The 22,465-nt window shown below is 31.7% G+C and overlaps 1 protein-coding gene across 1 annotated transcript; it reads left to right on the top strand.

Annotated features, from left to right (window-relative positions):
* The first annotated feature begins 721 nt into the window (after positions 1-721).
* LOC140433915 (uncharacterized) lies at positions 722-21,873 on the top strand. The gene is made up of 5 exons (XM_072521887.1): positions 722-755; positions 11,188-11,416; positions 14,539-14,594; positions 20,545-21,562; positions 21,606-21,873. Exons 1-5 carry the CDS (start codon positions 722-724, stop codon positions 21,871-21,873), a joined length of 1,605 nt encoding a protein of 534 aa, XP_072377988.1.
* The last annotated feature ends 592 nt before the right edge of the window (positions 21,874-22,465 follow it).

The raw sequence follows: 22,465 nt of genomic DNA, 5'->3' as shown, positions 1-22,465 counted from the left end.
CATCTCTAGCTTCCCTCATAGAAGCTTCTTTTGACACAGAAATTCCAAGCAGCTCTTTCAATGCCTTGCTATTGGGAGGATCTTCTTCACACAAACGATCCATTTGGCCTTGTCTCATCCCTACAACAAACTTTTCCTGGGCTCTATATAATAAATTTGTACCAAAGTCGCACTCCGCTGCCATATTTTTAACTTTAATAAACCAATCATTGATTGACTGTCCTGATTGAAATATTGCGAAAAGAGCTACCGTATGTAGATGAGTATGACTGATTTGAAAAACATTGTAGAAAGGGAAAATTTAAAAGAGGGGCCGTAAGAGTATGTGATGTTGTTAAACTTCCTACTTCATTTGGGAGATAGAACCGGACGTTTTAAATGATCATGAAAAGGGTTCAGAGTTTCTTTTTCTAGATGATGGGAAATTTAATTAAGTATTAGCCACTGCTATATACGTAATATCGCGATAATGCTGAGCAAAAGCATTTGAGCTTTCAGAATCTTTTACGTCCTATCCTGCTGATCCTTGAAGTGATGATTCATTCGCTGCTAAAGATACTGACTTCAGAGATTGTATCGACAATATTAATGTTTTGTTTGAGTTTCAGGTGTGATATATGAGTGAATATAAGGAAATTGAAAGCAATGATGTTTAAAAGAAACGCCAAAAATGAAACTATGTAATTTATTATGTTTGTGTGTTTTTTTATGTATGAGAAAGATGTTGAAAGTGTCGGATGCCACAGAAGTAAATGGCAAGTAAAGGTCTGTTGTTTCTGCTACCCCAGTGGGACATATGCGTGATGGTATATAATTTTATGATTATTGTTTCAGTTTCCTGAACACAAGCAGAATGGACAAGAATAGCTGCACTATTTGAACAAAGATGGAATAGTCTTGATTTATATATTATGTTATCAGTACCCGAACCTGATTTCATAGAATCCGTGACCTTTTTGTGCTTTTTCTTATAAGCCCAGCGTTCTCAATTTTTTTTATTATCGCTTTTTTGTCACTTATGGGTTCAACCTCTTGAAGTTTCAGCATTATTTATTACTTTTTTTACACTATTACAATTACTTTTCGTAAGCTGCAGATTTTTTGCCACGGCTGTGGTACTCTTTTGTTTTATCTTTCCACAAGCAAGACTTAGAATGATATAATTGTATAAATTCTTCCAACCATTCATGTCGATTTGACATTTGAAAAAAAAAAGACTTTACAGTCGAATATGTATTATATTAAATCACAACAGAAAACACGTACTCACTTTAATGGGCTCTTCGGCAAGACTAGCATGCCAACTACACAGTTTTTGCTACACACCTTCAGTTTGAATTGCGCAGTTTTATCTAAACAGTTTTATCTCATGGAATTTTAGTTTATTTATCAGTTGAACTAAACAGTTTTTAGGTATGCCTAGACACATAGATTTTAACTGAACAGTTTGACTGTTCAGTTGAAAGTGTGCTGTTAAAACTGAAGGTCTGTAGCCGCCTTGAGATGTCGTTTTATAGTTAAATAATTGGTATCCAGTGATCTAGATGGTTGCTTTATTGTTACATATCGTCGCCCAACTTTATTACTACACATTGGTTGCTATATTGTTACACATTAATTTAAATAGCGCTCAAGTAGTAGAACTTTTGTCAACTCTTAGGGAAACGTCCTAAAGGTAGAAACAATTTGCAATCTACGTTTCAAAAGAGTACATTTTAAAGGATGAACAATTATAGAAATAGTAACAAAACGCACCAAGATTTTTTTTAATTATCGCAAAACTTTTAAAAAAATAAACTAATAAAAGATATATAACTTTAGCATAAGGCATTTAAAGCAATAATTTTAAGACATGCCGTATATTTTGTGAAATCCTGTCCTAACATACATATTATCTACACAGGTCAGGCTCGTAAAATATTCGTAACACATTTTTAATCGTCAAAACGAAAACAAGAATAATCTGCTGTATAAGCTGCTTTACTGCTCATTATCCGTAATAAATTCTCGAGTAAATCTCTAGAAATTGCATTTGTGTCTACTGCATAATAATACAAAATTAAGAACGAAGGTGGCTCAATGGGTTCGAGATGCTAAGAACCATTGGCACGAAATCATAAATTAAGAAAACAATGACCCATTTCTTCTTAAAGCCTTAATAAATGTCGCCATTAATGTCTCGCTGCTAACAAATAGTACCTGAGTTTTGGTTATTACTATAATACGAGATTTGGGATAGTATCATGTCGTACTGAATTTAACGATGGGAAAAATTATGAAAAACTTAATAAGGAGTAAAACTGTAAAATAGAAATATGCAATAGTTAACTAATATATATATATATATATATATATATATATATATATATATATATATATATATATATATATATATATATATTGAGATAATATTAAATATAGGAGAAACGAAAGTAATCTAGAATGAACGTAAATACTGATTAAAGAAATAATTTATAATTTATATACTAGAGAATATTATAAAAAGTATTTATATGAGGGCATTCTTAAGAAATTAGTATAATAATAAGTTTAAAAAGTTTTGATTTTGCAATGTATTTGGTTATTTTCATAATTATGATATTATAAATATATTTGAGTAAGCCATCTTTATAGGCAACCAAATATACACTGAAGTAAATTTAGTTGTGGGAAATTTTGTAAATAATTAATTATAATTAATATAATTTGTAAATAATTGATTTAAAATAGGGTTATTTATTTATTTAAGATGTAATTTATATATAAGTTTACATTCTGATCTGAAAAGCCTAAATTTGCATAAAATTCTCGATAGAAGAGTAAAGAATTATCTAGAACTATAAAATAAGACGTCAATAGAAAGAATTTAACCTTTGTTCGGCGTCGGGAACATTGAAATGATATAAATACGATGTGATTTGGATTCAAAATGGTCAGTCGGTCAGTATGTTCAGTATAGTTAGTCAAGATGGTCAGTCAGAATAGTCATTAATACAGTATTCAAGATAGTCAGTAATCATTGATTCAGTAGTGGAAAGTATATTAGATGAAGATTAAAAAATAGTATTAAGAGAGTATTAGTTGGAGATTAAAAATTATATTATGTATATGTTGAGTGGAGATTGGAAGAGAGTATTAGTTGGAGATTAAAAATTATACTAAGTATATGGTGATTGGAGATTTCAAGAGAAAAATAGATTATTAGAAAGAAGAATAAATAAAAAGCAAATAAAAAAAGAAGAAAGAAGAATATTTTACCGATTTATAAATGCTATTAACAAGAAAAATATTTTAAAATGGTAGAAGCTGATAATTAAAACATTGTGGTGTATTTGGCAATGCAAGTTCACAAAAGGAAGGATAACCGAGGCTGACAGCGAAGACATTGAGTGGTGATTAAAATCTTTATTTTGGAGAGCAGTTTCATTTAGGCATTCAGTGACAGAAAGGTACCAAATTTTGTTAATATAATTTAATTAGTGTCATAGGAATTTCAATTTAAAGATAGTTTGTTTTAAATTTACATTGTCTATATTAGATATATATGTGTGTTTCATAATACGAGTAATTATAATAAAGATAATTTCAAAAAGTGCTTACAAACTAATTCTTTGAGAACTGCGATAAAAACCCTATATATATGTTATTTAAAAACACTCATTGCTCATAAAACTATACACAAACAAAACATTATAACAATATATATATATATATATATATATATATATATATATATATATATACAGAATTTAATAATTACTACAATAAAATGAATGATCTTTTAAAAGACGAAGCCATATATCATAAACTTAGAAATGATCCTACCAATATTTTCTAAAAAAGAAATAATAGAAATAAGAAATAAATAAGCTACACAACGCTATTTCACCAAAAATTTATGATTTACCTAAAACACACAAGGAGAATGTACCTCTACGTCTGATCGGTTCCTGCAATCAATCACCCTTCGAGAATATTTCAAAGTTTTTAAAAAACATTATTTCTAATATTACAAATAAAAATCCTTATTATATTAAATATTCCAATGACCTTATTTCTAAAACTAAAAACATTCACGTACCAAATAACTATAAATTAATATCATTACCATTAAATGCCACTGTGTAGCCCAGAAGAAGAAGTAGATTTAAAGAAGGATCGGATAATGAGGAAAATGTTACCGTAGTTGAGAAGAAACAAAAAACAGCAAGAAGAGACTAAAATAATGATAAAAACACAACAAGAAGAAAATAGAACTATGATTAAAGTATAGCAAGAAAATAGAAAAGATTATAAAAAATAATGAAATTACTTCAAGAAGAAATAGAGAAGGAATGGTGAAAATAGAGCAAGAGAATAGGACAATGATAAAAGCACATAGAGCAGAAAATAAAAAAAGATGAATATACAACAAAAAATAGGACAATGATGGAAGCATATTAAGAAGGAAATAAAAAAATGACAGGCCAAATTGAAAACGAATTGTAAAAATATGAATACGAAAGGAAGAGTTATCTACAACAAATACAAAAAAGAAGATACAATAGAGAAAGAAACAGAAAAAAAAACTTAAAATAAAACTAAAAATAAACTAAAAATTTATAGGAAGAAAATAGACATTTTACAAGAAGAAATGAAAAATGTTAAAGAAAAGACACACAAAAAAATATAAGGGGGCTAGAAAAGATAGAAAGAAAACTGGAGATATCCTTTCAAGAAGATAAGGTAGAAACAAGAAATAAAATTAAAGAAATCGAGAATAAAGTGGAAGAAATGGCAAATAGAAAATTTGTCCAGAAAAATCAAGAAGCGATCATACAAACTTCTAGTGGCATTAAAATCAGATTTGGCGGGGATGTGAGAAAACAAGATCCAGTGCCATTCAATAAAATACGAGTAATTAAAAATAAATTTCAACACGCGTCATTTTGATAAAACCATCTGCTTGGTGAAGCTGAAGCTGTTTTCACTTGAAGATCCTTTTTGTGTGGAAGATCATCCCATTCTGGGTTTGGTTTTACAGTTTCTGGTGCGACTTCACTGTTTCTACTACTTTTCTCCATTCTTTTCTGTCTTTGATTGTCTTTTCTATATTTCTAATTTCCATACTCCTTAAGTCTTCTTCCACTTGTTGTCTTTATCTCAGTTTAGGTCTGCCTCTGGATCTTTTACGTGATGGTATCCATTCCGTTATAACTCTTAACGGATTGCTCTTCTCTCTTCTCATTATGTGTCTATACCATCTAATTCTTTATGTTTTTATTGCTCTAACTATGTTTTCTTGAACCATCCATTCTTGTATTTCGTGATTCATCCATGGTCTTGCATGCTCTTTGTTTTTTCTCTTTGGTCCCAGCAATTTTCTCATATTCTTCCTCTTAAAAACTTTCAATTGCTCTTCTTTTCTTGTTGTTATTGTAAATGTTTCTGCAGCATATATTTCTGCAGCTTCTATTGGTCTTATGGTGGTTTTGTAGATTTTCATTTTTGTATTTCGACTTATCTTCTTATCTCTAACCATTTTTTTATTTCTATAGAACGTTGTATTTTCTGCTTGAATTCTTCTTTTCATATCTACACTTTCATTTTATCTGTTGACTAGTACTTCAAAATAATTGAATGTTTTAACCTCTTCGAATCTGTGTGCATCTGTTGTCAGTTCTGTCATTTGTGTTTTCTTTTTCTTGCTTACGTTCAGGTATTTTGGTTTCTTTTTATTTATTTCCAGTCCTCTGAGTTAATTTGTTTTCTATTTCTTGGAAGGTTTTCTTTTATACCATGCGAAAATTGTGATAAGTCATACATCGGACACACATCTAGAAATCTAATAGGCAGACTAACATCACATAAAAGTGACCTTAGAAATAATAAAAATACATGTGCATAAATAGATCATGCAATTGATAAATATCATTCATTTAATTTCAATAAAACTAATATATTAAGACGTGAAAACCAATTAAATAAAAGAGAATTCTTAAAAATGGTATGCATAAATAAATATCAATGCGTTAATAAAAAAACTGATATTGATAAACTAAGCAATATCTATAATTACATTCTGTCTTACGAAAATAATACTATAATTTTCAAATATTAGATTTTCTGACTATAAATACTATAATTTCAAAAAATTTAAATATTCATATTTGGCGCCACTTTGTACGTAACCATAATAACAATCAAGAGCTAGTTATCAACAACAAAGAATATAATAAACAGAAACGAGTGTCTTTCTGACATAAATCAAACATCAACCTAATCAATGTCATAATGAATTTGTACAAAATTAAAAAAAATTAAAATATTGTACTTAGATAACTATATCATTTTAATAAGTTAAGTTTTAATGTTTTGTAAATTTGAAAATTTAATGGATTAACCTCACGTTGTAAGTTTTTATACTAGTTTTATACAATGGTATTTAATTCTAATTTCATTGTATTTACTGATACCATATTTTAGCATATCCTGAAGAAGCAAATAAATTTTGCGAAAGCTTGATAAAGAACAAAGAGTTTCACTTTCCTGCCCTATTAATGACTGCAACCCCAAAATAAAACTTTATTTTACATAACGTGTCAGTCAATAATACCTAACTACTTTATAATAATAATTTTAATATATATATATATATATATATATATATATATATATATATATATATATATATATATATATATATATATTGTTATGATTGTTTATTTTGACTTTAATCTTAGTTTATTGAGCCAATAAAAAAGAAATATAATTTATTTGTTATCAAAAGTAAAATAATCCTTATATTACCTGTGTTCGATGGATTCAAAAGATTTTCTAGTTGTCTTTTATCGGGATAGAGAAAAAAGGATAAGAATACAAATATATTATATTACAAATATTTACGTTTCTTTATTTTATATGAACGAATAAAACAATTATTAAATTCTGTCGTTATCTTATCAATCAGCATACAAGAAAATAAATTAAATTTTTATAATAATAAGATTATAAAGCTACATACATTTATATTACGTGAAAACCAATTTTACTTAAAATTTTCTTTACTTGAAACAAGAAACAACAAAACTTTAAACTTTTGATTAGCCTAACAAAACCTCAGTTCTTAAATTTGAATGCTAATGACCATGATGTCGAAACGATCCTTCACAGATATAAAATTCAATTGTACAAACACTTACAGCTTATTTTCTTCTTGAGTTGTATGTTGGAAAATACCCAGAAAAGTCCAGTCTCCTCAACGATGTGATCTCTCCTCTTTGGCACCTCGGCTCTTTCTTAACGTCTCTGCAAACCTCCGGCAGACTACACAAAAAACACCTGATTCACTTTTCCAAACTCAGCTATTTATTTATGACACCAGGACCTCCTTTTGTCAACTTGATGCCGTAAGAATACTTTCACATATACTTTATAAAATGCCCACGGTAGATACAAGGACCTCTTTTAATCTACTTGTTATCTCCTTCTTCAAACTATTCACTTCTTTTCGTTACGCCGGTATCCAAACTCACGAACCACACCCTATCTTGAGACAAACGACTGTTTCCTTTCGATGACCAAAATATGACTAACTTCTCCCGTCTCATGATCGGCTCACAAATTCCCATTTTAAAACGACCGTCCAATCAAAATCTCAAATTGTGTTTACCATGATTTTGGAAAAGCCTAATTTCGGTTTCAGAGAAAAACTAAATAGCTTACTTTAAAATTGGTTTTGTCAATACATCATTTATACATATTTCAAAAGATTAGAATATGGTCATTTAATACTCGACTATACAAACAATGAAAACTGGATATAAACGGCTGTATTAATACAAGATCTATGCAAATATGCGCATATGCGGATGATGTTGCCATAATAAGGCGCAACAAAAGTGTATTAAGCGAAAAAGTTATAGAACTGAAACGAGAAGCTGCTACGTTTGGTCTATATATAAATGAAAGCAAAACAAAATATATGGAGTGCACAAAATCGAATGAACATGAGAATCTAGAGGTAGACAACCATACCTACAAATATGCCTCCACTTTTCCCTACCTAGGCTCAATAATAAATGACAACAACAACATCGGTCAAGAAATACAAGCACGGATTCTTAGCGGTAATAAGTGCTTTTATGCATACAAAGACTTAATGAAAAGTAAGTTACTGAATCGTGAGTCTAAGCTGAGAATCTACAAAACAGTAATTAGAGCAGTGGTCACATATGGATGTGAAACGTGGACCCTCTCAACCACTGATGAAAATCAACTGAGAATATTTGAGCGCAAAATACTAAGGAAGATATTTGGACCAACCCAATGCAGCGATGGTTCGTGGAGAATTAAAATGAATCACGAGCTGGATGAACTAATGCAGAGCGCAGATATTGTCAGATTTGTAGTCACAAAGACTAAACTGGCTTGGTCACCTAGAAAGAATGCCAGATAATCGAGCTGTAAAAGTAGTCCAGAGATGGAAGCCCCAAGGAAACAGAACAAGAGGAAGGCCCCGTAAAAGATGGATAGACGACGTAGAGAGGGATCTTAAAACCATGAAAATCAGGCAGTGGCGAAGGAAAGTATCCGACAGGGCAGAATGGAAGAACATTGTTAAGCAGGCCAAGACTCACAAAGGGTTGTAGCGCCATTAGAAGAAGAAGAAGAAGAAGAAGATACAAACAATGAAAAGATTAACTTACAGGTAAAATGTCTTCTAATTCTAAACAAAGGTTTTTTGATAATTTTGTTTGAAACGGAAAAAGGTCGTTTGCCAATCAAATTTCTATTCTTATCTACACTAAATCTTATCTTAAATTACTATATACATTTTTGTTTATAATGATATCTTAAAATTTTATTCCGATGGATATTTTTATTTATTTTTCTTTGGTTGGGAAAGAAAAAGTATGACAATATATATATATATATATATATATATATATATATATATATATATATATATATATATATATATATATATATATATATTATATATATATATTATATATATATATATATATATATATATATAAGTATATATATATATATATATATATATATATATATATATATATATATATATATATATATATATATAATGCATGGAAGTTAACAAAGAGATTAACAAAACGAGAATTCCCACTTTGTCAAAATTTAATAAAGGAATTGCTTTTTTGTATTTTATGTCAAAACTATTATATATTATTGGTATTTTATATCAGATTTAAAAATAATAATTGTATAATATATAAGAATTGTTGAAGTTCGAATTGAATATCTTTAAAAAATATATTAATACTATTTAAAAATATGAATTGCTTGATTTTCTGGCAAAAGTTCAGCATCGACAACACTGCAAACTGCAGCCAGATTCAAGTTCTACGTGCAGAGTTTCCCCACCTTCCTTCCTTCCGCTGAGGTCACTCACTCACCACGACTGCTAACAGGCCATGACCTTAGACTTACACTCTAGCGCCTCTCATTAATCTGTACTATGATCATCATCAAATGGACTTCACTACATCACGAGTGCATTATATTATATGTTCCTATTATTTCTTTCAGGGGGTCACTGGGACCTGTTTCTCTGATACACTGCAGTAAAAATGTAATTGTTAGATGCCAATAATATTTTGTCTATTGGATATTTGACAGTATTATTTTAATTTTATTATAATCAGTTTTAAAATTTAATACATAGTATCACTAATAATATAACACTAATATTAATCATTTTCTTCCTTAAAAGCATCTTCATTAACCGGCAAATCTTCCCAAAATTTCATACGATTTTGAGGAAAGTACGCTTTTAATTTGGATATAAGATTATGTATTCTATCTAAAGTTACACCGCGACATGTATTACAAATCTGGAGCCTTAACGTATCTCATTATAAAAATGTCTTTTAAATCAATAAAATCGTTTTCAAATTCTGTTTTGTAAAAAAAAAAATAATTTCCTTTTTTAAAATGAAGACAAACCATATCTTTTAAGTAAACGCGAGAAATCACCTTTTGTAACTTATATTTAGATGTTTAGTCAGTGAAGTTAAAAAATTGTGCATTGTGTGTTGCATTTTTATTAAATTAACTTTTGTCGAATTGGCTTGTTTAATTGTTTCGTAAAAATTGTCAAAATCGTATCCTTTTTTTTTCTTTGAGACCAAGCTCAACTTGATAATGAAGTGAATCTGCTGCCATAAAAGTATGACCTGTCTCAAAAAATTTGATTACTATGTTTTCTACAGCAACTTCTGAACTGTTAGTTAAACAGAAACATAAAGAAACAAAATAACAATTTTTATTTTGGCTCGAAAAAATATCAAGCCAAACTTTTATATGTGTAACATTCTGTCAGCAATTCCCCCATGACACAACACAGCCAGAGGGTAGGTATTGGACTTCTTTCCAAGCGAGACAAAACTCATTATATGCTACGATACGTGGCGTAAAAATAATTTCGTTGAACGTTTCCAAACGAGGCCGCATGATCAAGTAAAAATTGAGGAAACTGTATTTAAAAATTCTATATAAATATGTACTTAATTGAACTTATTACCTTTTGTACGTCAGCAGCTACAATAATCCTATTATCACGTTTTATTTTCTTTGCATCTTTCTCATATTTTTTTTTTTGGCGTTTATTGCTTTTATCTTATGGATTTTCCATTTTTGGCACAGATCACAGGTAGTAAAATTTTCTACATTAGTGTCATGAGATGTGACTTGCTGTGTATTTCAAATGCTTCGCAGTCCCAGCATTTTTCATTTCCTAGATTGGCAAACAATATATTTAGGTCATTAGACACAATTTTTCTGTATAATTCGAGAAAAATCTGTATTTGGATATTTTAGCCTGAAATCGTTGTACATGAGTGTAAATGTTTAATCACTGGGAAGGTATTTTCTATAAGGAGAGTGCTCTCTTCTGTAATGTGATATCGTTGGGTTGAATGAATTAATATGTTAAATAATTGTGTTTCTGTCCACTTTACGTGTGTGTAAGCGCTTTAATACTACTGGTAAAACCCTTTACTACTCATGCAGTGATAGCACAGACCCTCACCACAGACATGGGGTGGGAGTTCTGATAAGCGAAAATTTGCGCGCCTCCGTGAAGAACTTTGTCCCGATCTCCGAAAGAGTCATACTTATTCAGTTGCATGGAAAAGTTAACATAAATATTATACGCCCCTACAGCATACAAGCCAGAAGAAGAACTAGAGCGATTTTATCAACAGCTAGACGAAGCCTTAAAGGTGACTAAGAATCACGAAATTAACATCGTATTAGGAGACTTCAACGCAAAAGTTGGGGAAGGAGCTGTAGATCACGTAGTTGGAAAATATGGTCTTGGTCAGAGAAACGACAGAGGGGACAGATTGATACAGTACTGTCAAGACAAAGATCTAGTCATAACGAATACTTGGTACAAGCTACACCCAGGAGGCTTTACACATGGAAGTCGCCTTTAGACGGACATCAGGGCATTATAAGGAACCAAATAGATTATGTGACAATTAATAGAAGGTACAGGAATGCTATTACTAAGGTATCTGCATTACCTGGAGCAGACATAGGATCCGACCACAATCCCTTAGTAGCAAATATCAAACTGAGGCTCGCTACAGCTAAAAGAAAACACCAGAAGGCATTAGTAAACATTAGAAAACTCAAAAACAATGAAACAAATGAAGCGTACACAGAGGAAATAAACAATAGGTTCTCTAATATGGCAACTGAGAATGATGTTGAAAAGTCATGGACCACCATAAAAGAATCATTTGATGAGTTGAACAACACTTTTCTACTCGAGAGTAAAACAACTACCAAGAATGAGTGGATGACAGAAGAAATATTAGAGATGATGGAATAACGCAGGCAGTGTAAGATTAGGCAGGACGAAGTAGGGTACCGAAATATACACAGTCAAATTCGTAAAGAAATTATAGCGGCGAAGGAGATCTGGATGACTACACTTTGCGCCGAGGCTGAAAGCCTATATAAACTCGGCGACAGCTTCAATCTTCACAAGAAAATTAAGGAAATTGCTGGTGTCTTCAAGAAAAAACAAGTCACTGGTATACATAATGACCAAAATGAATTAATAACGGACCCTAGCGATATACTTAATACTTGGAAAATGTACACAGCCAATTTGTTCAATGATGACAGAACACAAAAACCACCACAACTGGGAGACCATTTGTATGGCCCAAGTATTTTAAAAGCTAAAATTGTACACGCTATCAAACTATTAAAAAGTAACAAAACCCCAGGACCAGATGATATGTACGCAGAAACAATCAAGTTACTTAATGAAGAAAACCTAGACATTATTGTCAAGCTCTTTAACGACATCTACGATACGGGCCAGATTCCAAAAGATTGGCTTCGATCTACATTTATCGCCCTACCAAAAACACCACGTGCGAACTTCTGCAAGGACCACCGACTAATAAGCCTAATGAGTCACTTTTTGAAACTTTTCCTGAGAATACTTCACACTAGATTGTTTAAGAAATGTGAAGAGGTCAGTGGATGGAGTCAGTTTGGTTTCAAAAATGGACTTGGCACGAGAGAAGCGATCTTTAGTATGCAAACATTGATACAGAATTGTTTAGATCAAAGAAAGGGTGTTTTTATCTGTTTCATCGATTACGAGAAAGCATTCGATAATGTAAAACATGAATTGATGATAAAATACCTACAAGAGTTGGGATTGGATGCAAAGGATATAAGAATCATTGCCAATCTGTATTGGAATCAGACAGCAACAGTACGTCTTCAAAATTCCAACGAAACAGAAGACTTCTCCATTAAAAAAGGAGTAAGGCAAGGTTGTATACTGTCTCCAATGCTGTTCAATTTATACGTAGAAAAAGCCTTCGCAGAAGCAGTGGAAGACTCTAATAAGGGTATTAAAGTTAACGGCATATTTATTAATAACATCAGGTATGCCGATGATACAGCCATAGTGGCAGATAACATCGAAGATCTTCAATGCCTTTTGAATGATCTAACTCTTGCAAGTGAAGCTCGGTGTTTGAAAATAAATATCAAGAAGACAAAATCAATGATTATAAGTAGAAATGATTACCCCAACGCAAAGATATATGTCTCTGGAGAAGAAATCGAACAAGTCAGGCAATTCAAATACTTGGGATGTTTGCTGAATGAGGGTTGGGACCCCGAGAATGAAATAAAGAGCAGAGTTGAACAAGCCAGAAATGCTTTTTTGAGGCTTCGTAAGTTTCTGACTGATCGCAAATTGGACTTCAACCTCCGATACAAGATGCTTAAGTGTTACGTGTGGCCTGTTCTCCTGTACGGAATGGAAGCATGGACGTTAAAGGCCAGTTCCATTAACAAACTTGAAGTGTTCGAAATGTGGTGCCTGCGTCGAATGCTCAGAATATCATGGACGGACAGGGTCAGAAATGAGGAAGTACTCAGAAGAGCGGGCTTACAGGATAGGGAACTTTTTAATTATGTAAAAAGTAAGAAGACTGCATACTTGGGGCACATTATACGAGGAGAACGATACACTTTTCAGCAACTGATACTCGAAGGGAAAATAGAGGGTAGGAGAGGTCTCGGACGTAAAAAAATGTCATGGCTGCGCAATATTCGACAATGGACAGGAATCCACAGCTATGAAATGCTTCGCAATGCTGCTAAAAACAGAATTATTTAATCCAGAATATTTAACATCTCACCTGACAAGACGATGTACGGTGGACGCCTACGCAGAAATGCATGGCACCTTAAGAAGAAGAAGAAGCGCTTTATCTAATCTTTTTTAGGTATTATTAATTTAAAATCCATTTTCCGTATATTTTTCAACATTATGTCATTGTCTTTTTCATAGCCCAATGTCGCCAAAGGAAATATCTTACAAACACGTACCTCTTCGGCTTTCTCTGATATTAGATAGTATTTGTAGGTATACACTCTTGGTGTATACCTTTTTTGATGTGTATACCGTTTGATTTTGAGATGAACTTCTTTTTTTTTTTCATATTGTTTTACACACCCCAAAACAAACTGTATTTGTTGTTTTTCCAATAACCAGTATTGTGTATTAATGTCTTTTTGTCTAGTATACGAAATTTTTTCAGCGCATTTGAATTTGCATTTACATGCTTTTTTAACTTCATGAGCTCTTATGTAACTCTTTGTTTTTGGTTCTTCCTTTCGACAAGTGGCTCTTCAAATTTTTTTCTTTTTTTTTTATTTCCACAATTTTTGTATACAGTTTATTCTCAGCTTTATCAACTGCTTTTTTTATAATTGTGAGCTGTAAAATATCTCAAATAAAATCCTGAACGAAGTTAAATTAGTCTTCTTCTGGTTCTATATCAGATAGGTTTTCCTTGCGTTCTTCTAGTTCGAGAACTAAATATCTTGTATTACTTAAGTCTACCTGATTAGAACTTGCATTATTGTCGAATTCATTGGACAGCCCAGGTGTATAATCTGGATCATTCTCACTTTTGGCTATATTACTTCACTTAGTACTTCTACTAATATTATTTTTTTTTGTTTTAGTTGGTTATTTAAAGCAAGAAATACCATACGTTTACATCTTTTGCCGTTCCGGCTAAGTGAGACTGCACTGTTACTACTACAAACAATAATTACAATCAGTTATTGCTAAGGTATACCTAAGGTAACATTATTAAACTTACCCTTTATCCATTCCTCACAATATATTTACTTAAAATAGAAAAAACACGAGAATATACCCAATGTCTGACAATAACAAATACCTTTTATAATTAATTATTTGAGGTTATGTTACATACATGCTTCTGTCATACTACGCAAAATTGTCCTAACTGATGCCGCTCAGTATAAAATGCTAGCTTAAATAGTCCTAACTGCATTTTTAAAGTTAAAACCTACTATTTTTCTTACTATATGTGACATAGGACAATTTATGTTAGTGAACACTGCGTTTTAGTCAGTTAGGACAAACCGTTTGGGTATATATCTAATAAGGCACTTAAGACGCTTATAAGACAATTTCATATTGTACATGCATAGATTTGTTTACGCATACCGTGACCAATAAAGTCAATTTACCAAATTTTGCAGATAGGACCTTGCATGTTAGGACGGCAGTGTAGTATACCATAATATAGTATAGTATAGTATAGTATAGTATAGTATAGTATAGTATAGTATAGTATAGTATAGTATAGTATAGTATAGTATTATTATTTTGAAACGTGTATTTAATAGAATACACACTTTCGCATGCGACAGAGAGGATCTATAGCGCAAACTGTAGCGAAATTCATACTGTAAAACATTAAAGCGTAGGATGGGATAACTGAAATGCTATAAATAGTGATGATATTGATAGCGCAGATATATTTGGGTCTTCATTAATTTTATCATGCCATTACTGTGTGATTAATCATTATAAACCTTAAGATAAGAAATATTCGGATACTACATTATTGGACCATTTTTTGTGATAAAAATTTAATTGCATAACTATTTTTGAACTTGCTACAAGAGAAGATTTTACCGAAGTTCGCAGAAGGAAATCCAGATGAAGAACAAATTTGGTTTCAAATTGATCGTGCCCGAAGGTCGAGTGTCGAAGATGTTTGTTAAGAATAATTTTCATAATTATGTGGTTAGACAAACTGTACTACTAAGTAGTAATCTCCAAGATCAAATAGTTTTTGACCCCTAACTTAATAATTAATAAGGTTCTTCTTTACAGCAAAAAGAATCTATATACCCCTGTTCAGAGTTCTTCTTGTTTTTTTTTTAAGTAAAAATTTCCCAAATCTGAGGAAAAACCATCGTCAAGACTCCATAAGAACTCATCTGTTGGAGAGAGACAGAGCATCGATTTTTCCCGAAATTTTCGGATTGTTATTACCTACTATTTGTATTTGTATCACTTAAAATATATACAGAACTTGTCTATTTGCCAGTACCTCTTTCAAACTGCACAACAATTTTTTATTTATATATATTTTTTAATTAACTTCAATAACCAAACTTTAAAACTGCAATATCAATTTATAAATGTCATGCCATTCATCGAATACTGGCAGCTAATTTGCAAATTTACAGCTTCATCTAAATCCGATTTTTTCGATAGTTTTATGAGCTTCATAAGCTTTTCTTTCTGCTTTTTCGGTTCAAGTTGGTCTATCGTACAATGTATCAGTGTTTCTTGCAGTGCCTATATACAATTTTAACTTTGGTACATGCTGATTCGCTGTAAATATACTCAGAGCATCCACATTTTGAAAAAGTTTGATTAAGTGGTAATTTAGTTTTGTAATTTTATGGATAATCTGCCTTGTGTCTTCGATTTAGTTTTCTGTCCTCTATCCTCTATCCTCTATCCTAAATATGCATTAATATTTTAAGAATTTGCCAGATCTTATCATGGCTTAACATTTTGGCTTTAAGATGTACTACAACTACTATACTATTTGAAGATGATATTATAATACCATGTTTTGGTTTTATACCAAGCTTTTTACATTGCGAGTGCTGCAGATCTTGTTCCATTAATATTGATGCGTGGTATTGTAATAATTTTGTTTTTATTTGACCTAGATCGATAAAAACTCTTCTAGTTACTTAAAACCTTCACCATATTATTATTATATTGTTTATCTTTTAACTTTTATTTTGAATCTTTCATCTAAATCAAATCACAGTATATATTTTTTTAATTTACAATATTAATTTCATAAAAATGTTATGTCGTGTTACTGTTTCATATTCAAACACTTTGAGGTAGGTCTGGACAATTAATAATTAATTACATTGATAATGTATTTTAAGCCTCTTTTATCTCCACTGCTACTTTTCTTTAAGTTTCCGCTAATATTATTGTTTTATATTCTGCGGCTAACTGTAATAATTAAGATAACTCGTCTATTTTCTTCATTCAATGACTAGTATTGCCACGATTTCCAAAAATTAATAAATAAATTATTAATTTTGACTTGGAAAAGTTTTACCTTTATCTTTTATCTGCTTTATTTCCTTTTTTGTTGACAAAGATACCAAACTCGTTCATGTTCTCGTATTATCATATATTAAAATAACTTTTTATATTAACCTAGTACATAAACATATCCGCTTATGCTTAGTTTAATTCCGAGTACCTTGACAAAGGATTAGAACATTTTCGGAAGAAGCGAGGTTACCGATATCAGAAATCTTGACTGTTCAACGTCCATTTGTTTGGGGTGAACCTTGGTAATATAAACTCTCATTCTGGTTTCAGATTTTTCTGTCTGAAGATGTTCTTAAAAGGTCGATAATTGTTTAATTTACACGTAGGTGTTTGAGTTGATTGATGGTGAATGGGTTGTTAGTGATTTTGATGGATATTTTTATAAAATTTTACGATTTCCTTAAAAGCTTTGCCTGAAGTGAACGTTTATTCAACTAAGGCTTGTTTGCATAGGCGTGGTATCCGTTGGGTAATGTCTCCGTAACAATATAGTTTAACTGGAATTTTTATGACAGGAATAATCAAACGTGTTAACATATAAAATAAATCATTTTAAAGTCCTTGGGTTTAAAAAATGTATAGAAAAGAAAGAAAGTTTATACACTGTGTCTAATTTAAATAATTGTTTGAACTACAAGATATAGATAAAATACTAAAGAGAATAATTACGCTCTGTATTTTATATATATATATATATATATATATATATATATATATATATATATATATATATATATATATATATATATATATATATATATGTATATATATTATAACCTAAAACTAAGATAAATACTATTACAAAAATTATTATTAAACTCACCAGGCTTCCGGGTTAAACCGCGTCGACTATTACTGCGTCGAGCTTTCGACATCCTCTCCGATGTCTTCTTCAAGTCTTCCGAGATCTCAGTCTCGTTAGTCCCAGACACTACTATACTGATCACTAATCACTTTAAATGAATAGGAACACCGAAATGATCCTTTATAAAGAAGAAACAATCTAGCCTTGTAAAGACGCGCCAAAAGCAATGAATTTCGAATGCTGAATTATCAAAATTTAGGAATGAAGTCTGGTAGAAAGAAGAAGAAGGGAAAGACCTAGAAGAGATGACAAGAAAATAAAAACAACAAATCAGTCAGATGTGGATAGGTGTCCACTCTAGAGGAGTCCAATATGCCCTAAAAAAGAATTGACGTTTTTATTTACTGTGTTTTTGTTTATTATTTAATATAATTACATCTGTCTTTATCTTTAAATGGGATAGGTTTAGCATAGGACTTCTTCTTTTTCTTCCAATGGCACTGTAGTAAACATTGAACCTAGGCTTCCTGAAATTTCTGTCCCCAATAGCCCAAATTAAGCCTTGACCTGCAATTTTTACCTCCAATATAGGCGATTCCTCGCCACTCCCCTCTATTATTTTATTTAACCATAAATTTCATATTTATAAATCTTATTTCATATCAGTAATAATCTTCGTCACAGACATGTCTTCCCTAACTAACTTGGGTCAGCTGTCTATTGGTCTTTCTGTCCTATTACTTCAGCGATTGTTTATACGGAATGATTATTCTTTCGGTGGTCACTAGGCATCTTACGCTCTTTTATTTTGTCATTATTTGGTCTATATTTTGCTGTTGGATTTGCTACACCTGTCTAAAATCTATCCTGTCCAAAACCAAACCAAAGAACACACGAAAATAAAAAAACTGCATACATAAAATACCCTGTGAATGCAACAATTTCTACATGGAAGAAACCGCAAGACAACTGAGTGTCAGGATAAACGCGCATGAAACATGCATCAAGAATAGAAACTTAAAAAAATCTCAGATATGAAAACATGTCTGGGACTACGAACACAGACCACAATGGAAATATGAATTAATAATCATGAAACAGATATGAAAAAGAGAAAATTCAAATAAGCAGCCCCGATCATACCTAATAAAGAAATATATGTAGCAAATGCATTAGCAGAATGTAGCAGGCTTTGGTTGCCAATACTAACAGACGAAGTCAGCAACAAGAATATACCAACAATAGCGATAGTTCGAAAAAAAAAACAGCGTCTACAAACTTATACTTATACATAATACATTTTGCAGCATATAAAACACAAAACATAAATCTACATTGCACAATTTTACTTTACACAACCACAATTAAGATACAGTTCATACAAACATATAACACACAATTACAATTTATTAAGATACAGTTTACACAAATATATAATACAAAAACACACAAAACAATTAGAATTTGATATTTCTAGGGTAAAAACACCACCCCTAAATTTTTTCAACTATGTACATGCTGCTAGTTAGGTCATGAAATCAAAATTTCTAGGTACAACCAAACTGCTGAACTGCACAAAAGAATCACTTTAGCATTGGCTGCATATAGAGCTCTATCAGACATCTTTAAGAGCAACATATCAAATTCTTTGAAAAAGAAGACGATCGACCAATGTGTGCTTCCAGTCATAACTTAAGGCGCCGAAATACTCTCCTTAACCCAGGTTACAGCAATCAAACTCACAGTAGTCCAAAAAAGAGTTGGACTCTGCACTGACTCTCAGAGACAGACTCTTAGAAACGAAGAAATAAGAAGAACAGGCGTCACATATGTCATAGAGCGCATAGCACTGCTGAAGTGAAACTGGGCGGGGCATGTGGCCAAAATTAATGACGGGCGGTGGACCCAAACGATGACAGGGTGGTACACGAGCAGACAGAAAAAGCAGAGGTAGACCACTACAGGTGAATCGGCTACAGTACTCTCAAGACAGACAGAACTGGAAGAAATTAGGGGAAGCCTCTGTTGAACTTTGGACGCAGAAGGCTGGATGATAATGATGATTACATGCTGCTAAGTACAAGATCGAGGCCAAATATGTCAATTTTGAAAAGACATAACCCAATATCAAAAAACTTTGGTTATACATTTTCGCAGAATTGTTATAATAATATTTTGAGAACGATTTCCGAAGTGGAAGTCAAAACGTCAAATACCGGTTAGTTAAAAATTTGATTTTCATTTCAACTAATAATTGTGGCTTTCCCATATAAACATAATATTTAAATTATTGACTAATTTAATCTTTGACTTCATTTTCAACTTACTTTAAAAATGTGTCTTAATGTGTCTTTTTTTTACTTAAATTTCTCAGATACTTAGTGGCTGTCTTTATTATTTATCCCATACTCTTTTCGGAGGTAAACGAACATATTTTGGTATGATGCTACGACCTGGTTTATTGTTGATAAGAGCATAATTAATATATTTCAGTATATATTATATTTCATATTATAATAATAAAGATATTGTCAATGGCATGGATTAGCTTATTTTTACACATCTTTTAGATTAAAATCAAAACTAAATGTTTAGTATATTTAAATTTAGTAAGTACAGACTACGAAAGAGACCAAAAAAATAAGCAAAGCTTATTATACACCCACTATAGAGGTAATCAGGTCACATAAGCTAGCGGACAAGGAGACAGCAAACAAGTTTGAAAACTACGTTAAAAACTACCTAACAGAGCACGCTGAACATGACTGTGACTTAGACCAAAGTTGGCAAATACTGAAAGAAGCACTCCTAAACGGTGGTAAACAAGCATGCGGAATAACAAGAAATAACAGAAGCAAAAAGTGTACAAACTGGTGGAACAATGAAATAAAAGCAGAAGTGAAGTCCAAGAAGATAGCTTGGAAAAATTATTTAAGGAACGAAACTGCAGACAACTACCAAATATATAAACTGCAAAGAATCAAAGTCAAAGATATGGTTCTAGCAGCGAAACGGAAAAGTAGGGAAGAATTCGGAAATAAGATGGAAGAAGACTACCATTCTAACGAAAAGTTATTATTTAAAACCCCGAAGAATTTAAGAACCGAAAAGGCTCAACAAACACCAAAGCAAATAAGGGACAAAGAAGGACACTTACTGCATGACAACGACCACATCCTAGATAGATGGAAGCAATATTTCGAGGAACTATTGAATATCCAAAACGATGTAGACATTATCACGGAAGAACCAGAAGAGGTAGAGCAAGAAGACCAAATTCAAGATGAAATAACTATAGCAGAAACAAAAGAAATCATACAAAAGCTTAAGAAAGGTAAGGCGGCTGGATTTGATAAAATCACAGCAGAAATGCTTAAAAACATAGGCGACAAGGGCATTGAACTGCTAACAAAAGTATGTAATAGGGCATGGAGTGAGAGGCAAATACCAAAAGATTGGGAAGTGGGAGTTATTCTACCCATTTTCAAAAAGGGAGACAGACATAGAATAACACTACTGAGCATCCCATCCAAAGTATATGAGAGAATACTAGAGAAACGTCTTTTACAAGAAGTTGATTCTAAAATGGAACAATCACAAAGTGGATTTAGAAAAGGCAGAAGTATCCAAGATCACATTTTTACTATCAAGAAACTAATACAAAACGCACGGAACTCAAGCACTGAGTTATACCAAGCCTTTATAGACTTAGAGAAGGCATTTGATAGTACTCCAAGGAAAGTGATTGATATGTTTAAAAAAGAAAGGTGTGAAAATCAAACTCAGGCAAGCGTATATAATATATTATAGACATACAAGAGACAGAACCAGAACCGATAATATGGAATCCGAAGAGTTCATAGTAAATGAGGGTCTACGCCAAGGAGGAGTCCTAGGCCCCATATTGTTTAACATTGTATTGGATGACATAATTAAAGAAACTAGAGCAGAAGCATTGAAATTATATGCCGGACATAGAAATCTAGATGCAGTGTGGATCTCAGAGTGTACATACGCAGACGATCTAGTGATATTTGGGATAAATGAAGAAGCACTCAATCGAAATTTACAAGTATAGAACGCTGCACTAATTAAACGAAATTTGAGAATCAATAATGAGAAGACGAAAGTAATGGTATGTGGAAAAAATAGAAAACAAACGAAGATAATACTTAACGGAAATACACTTGAACAAGTCGATACTTACAAATACTTGGGAGTGCAAATAGAAAGCAGAGGAACTGAAGAAACTGAAATAAGTTCCAGAATAGAAAGTACTACTCGGATGTACCACGCAATTAAAAGTACGTTTTTGTCGAAAAAAGAATTATTCCAAAAAGTCAAAGTGACCATATACAAAACGGTGTTTTTGCCGATTTTAACTTTTGGTAGTGAAAGTTGGACGCTTACCGATAAATTAAAATTGAAAATACAGAGCATAGAAATAAAGTTTCTTAGAAGAATAATGGGTATAACCAGGTTAGACAGGATTAGAAATGAGGCAGTCAGAGAACATCTTAAGGTCCAACCAATTATTAAGAAAATTGAAGAGGCCCACCTAAGATGGTATAGACACATGGTTAGAATGAATCAAGAAAGACCCTTTAAAAAACTATGGGAAGCCAGAAGACAAATCAAGAGACCAAGGGGCAGGCCAATGAAGATATGGG

Source organism: Diabrotica undecimpunctata, chromosome 2 (genome assembly GCF_040954645.1).
Source record: "Diabrotica undecimpunctata isolate CICGRU chromosome 2, icDiaUnde3, whole genome shotgun sequence".
NCBI lineage: Eukaryota > Metazoa > Arthropoda > Insecta > Coleoptera > Chrysomelidae > Diabrotica > Diabrotica undecimpunctata.
Note: the sequence above shows the minus strand (reverse complement) of the source record. Positions and strands in the feature narration are given on the sequence as shown.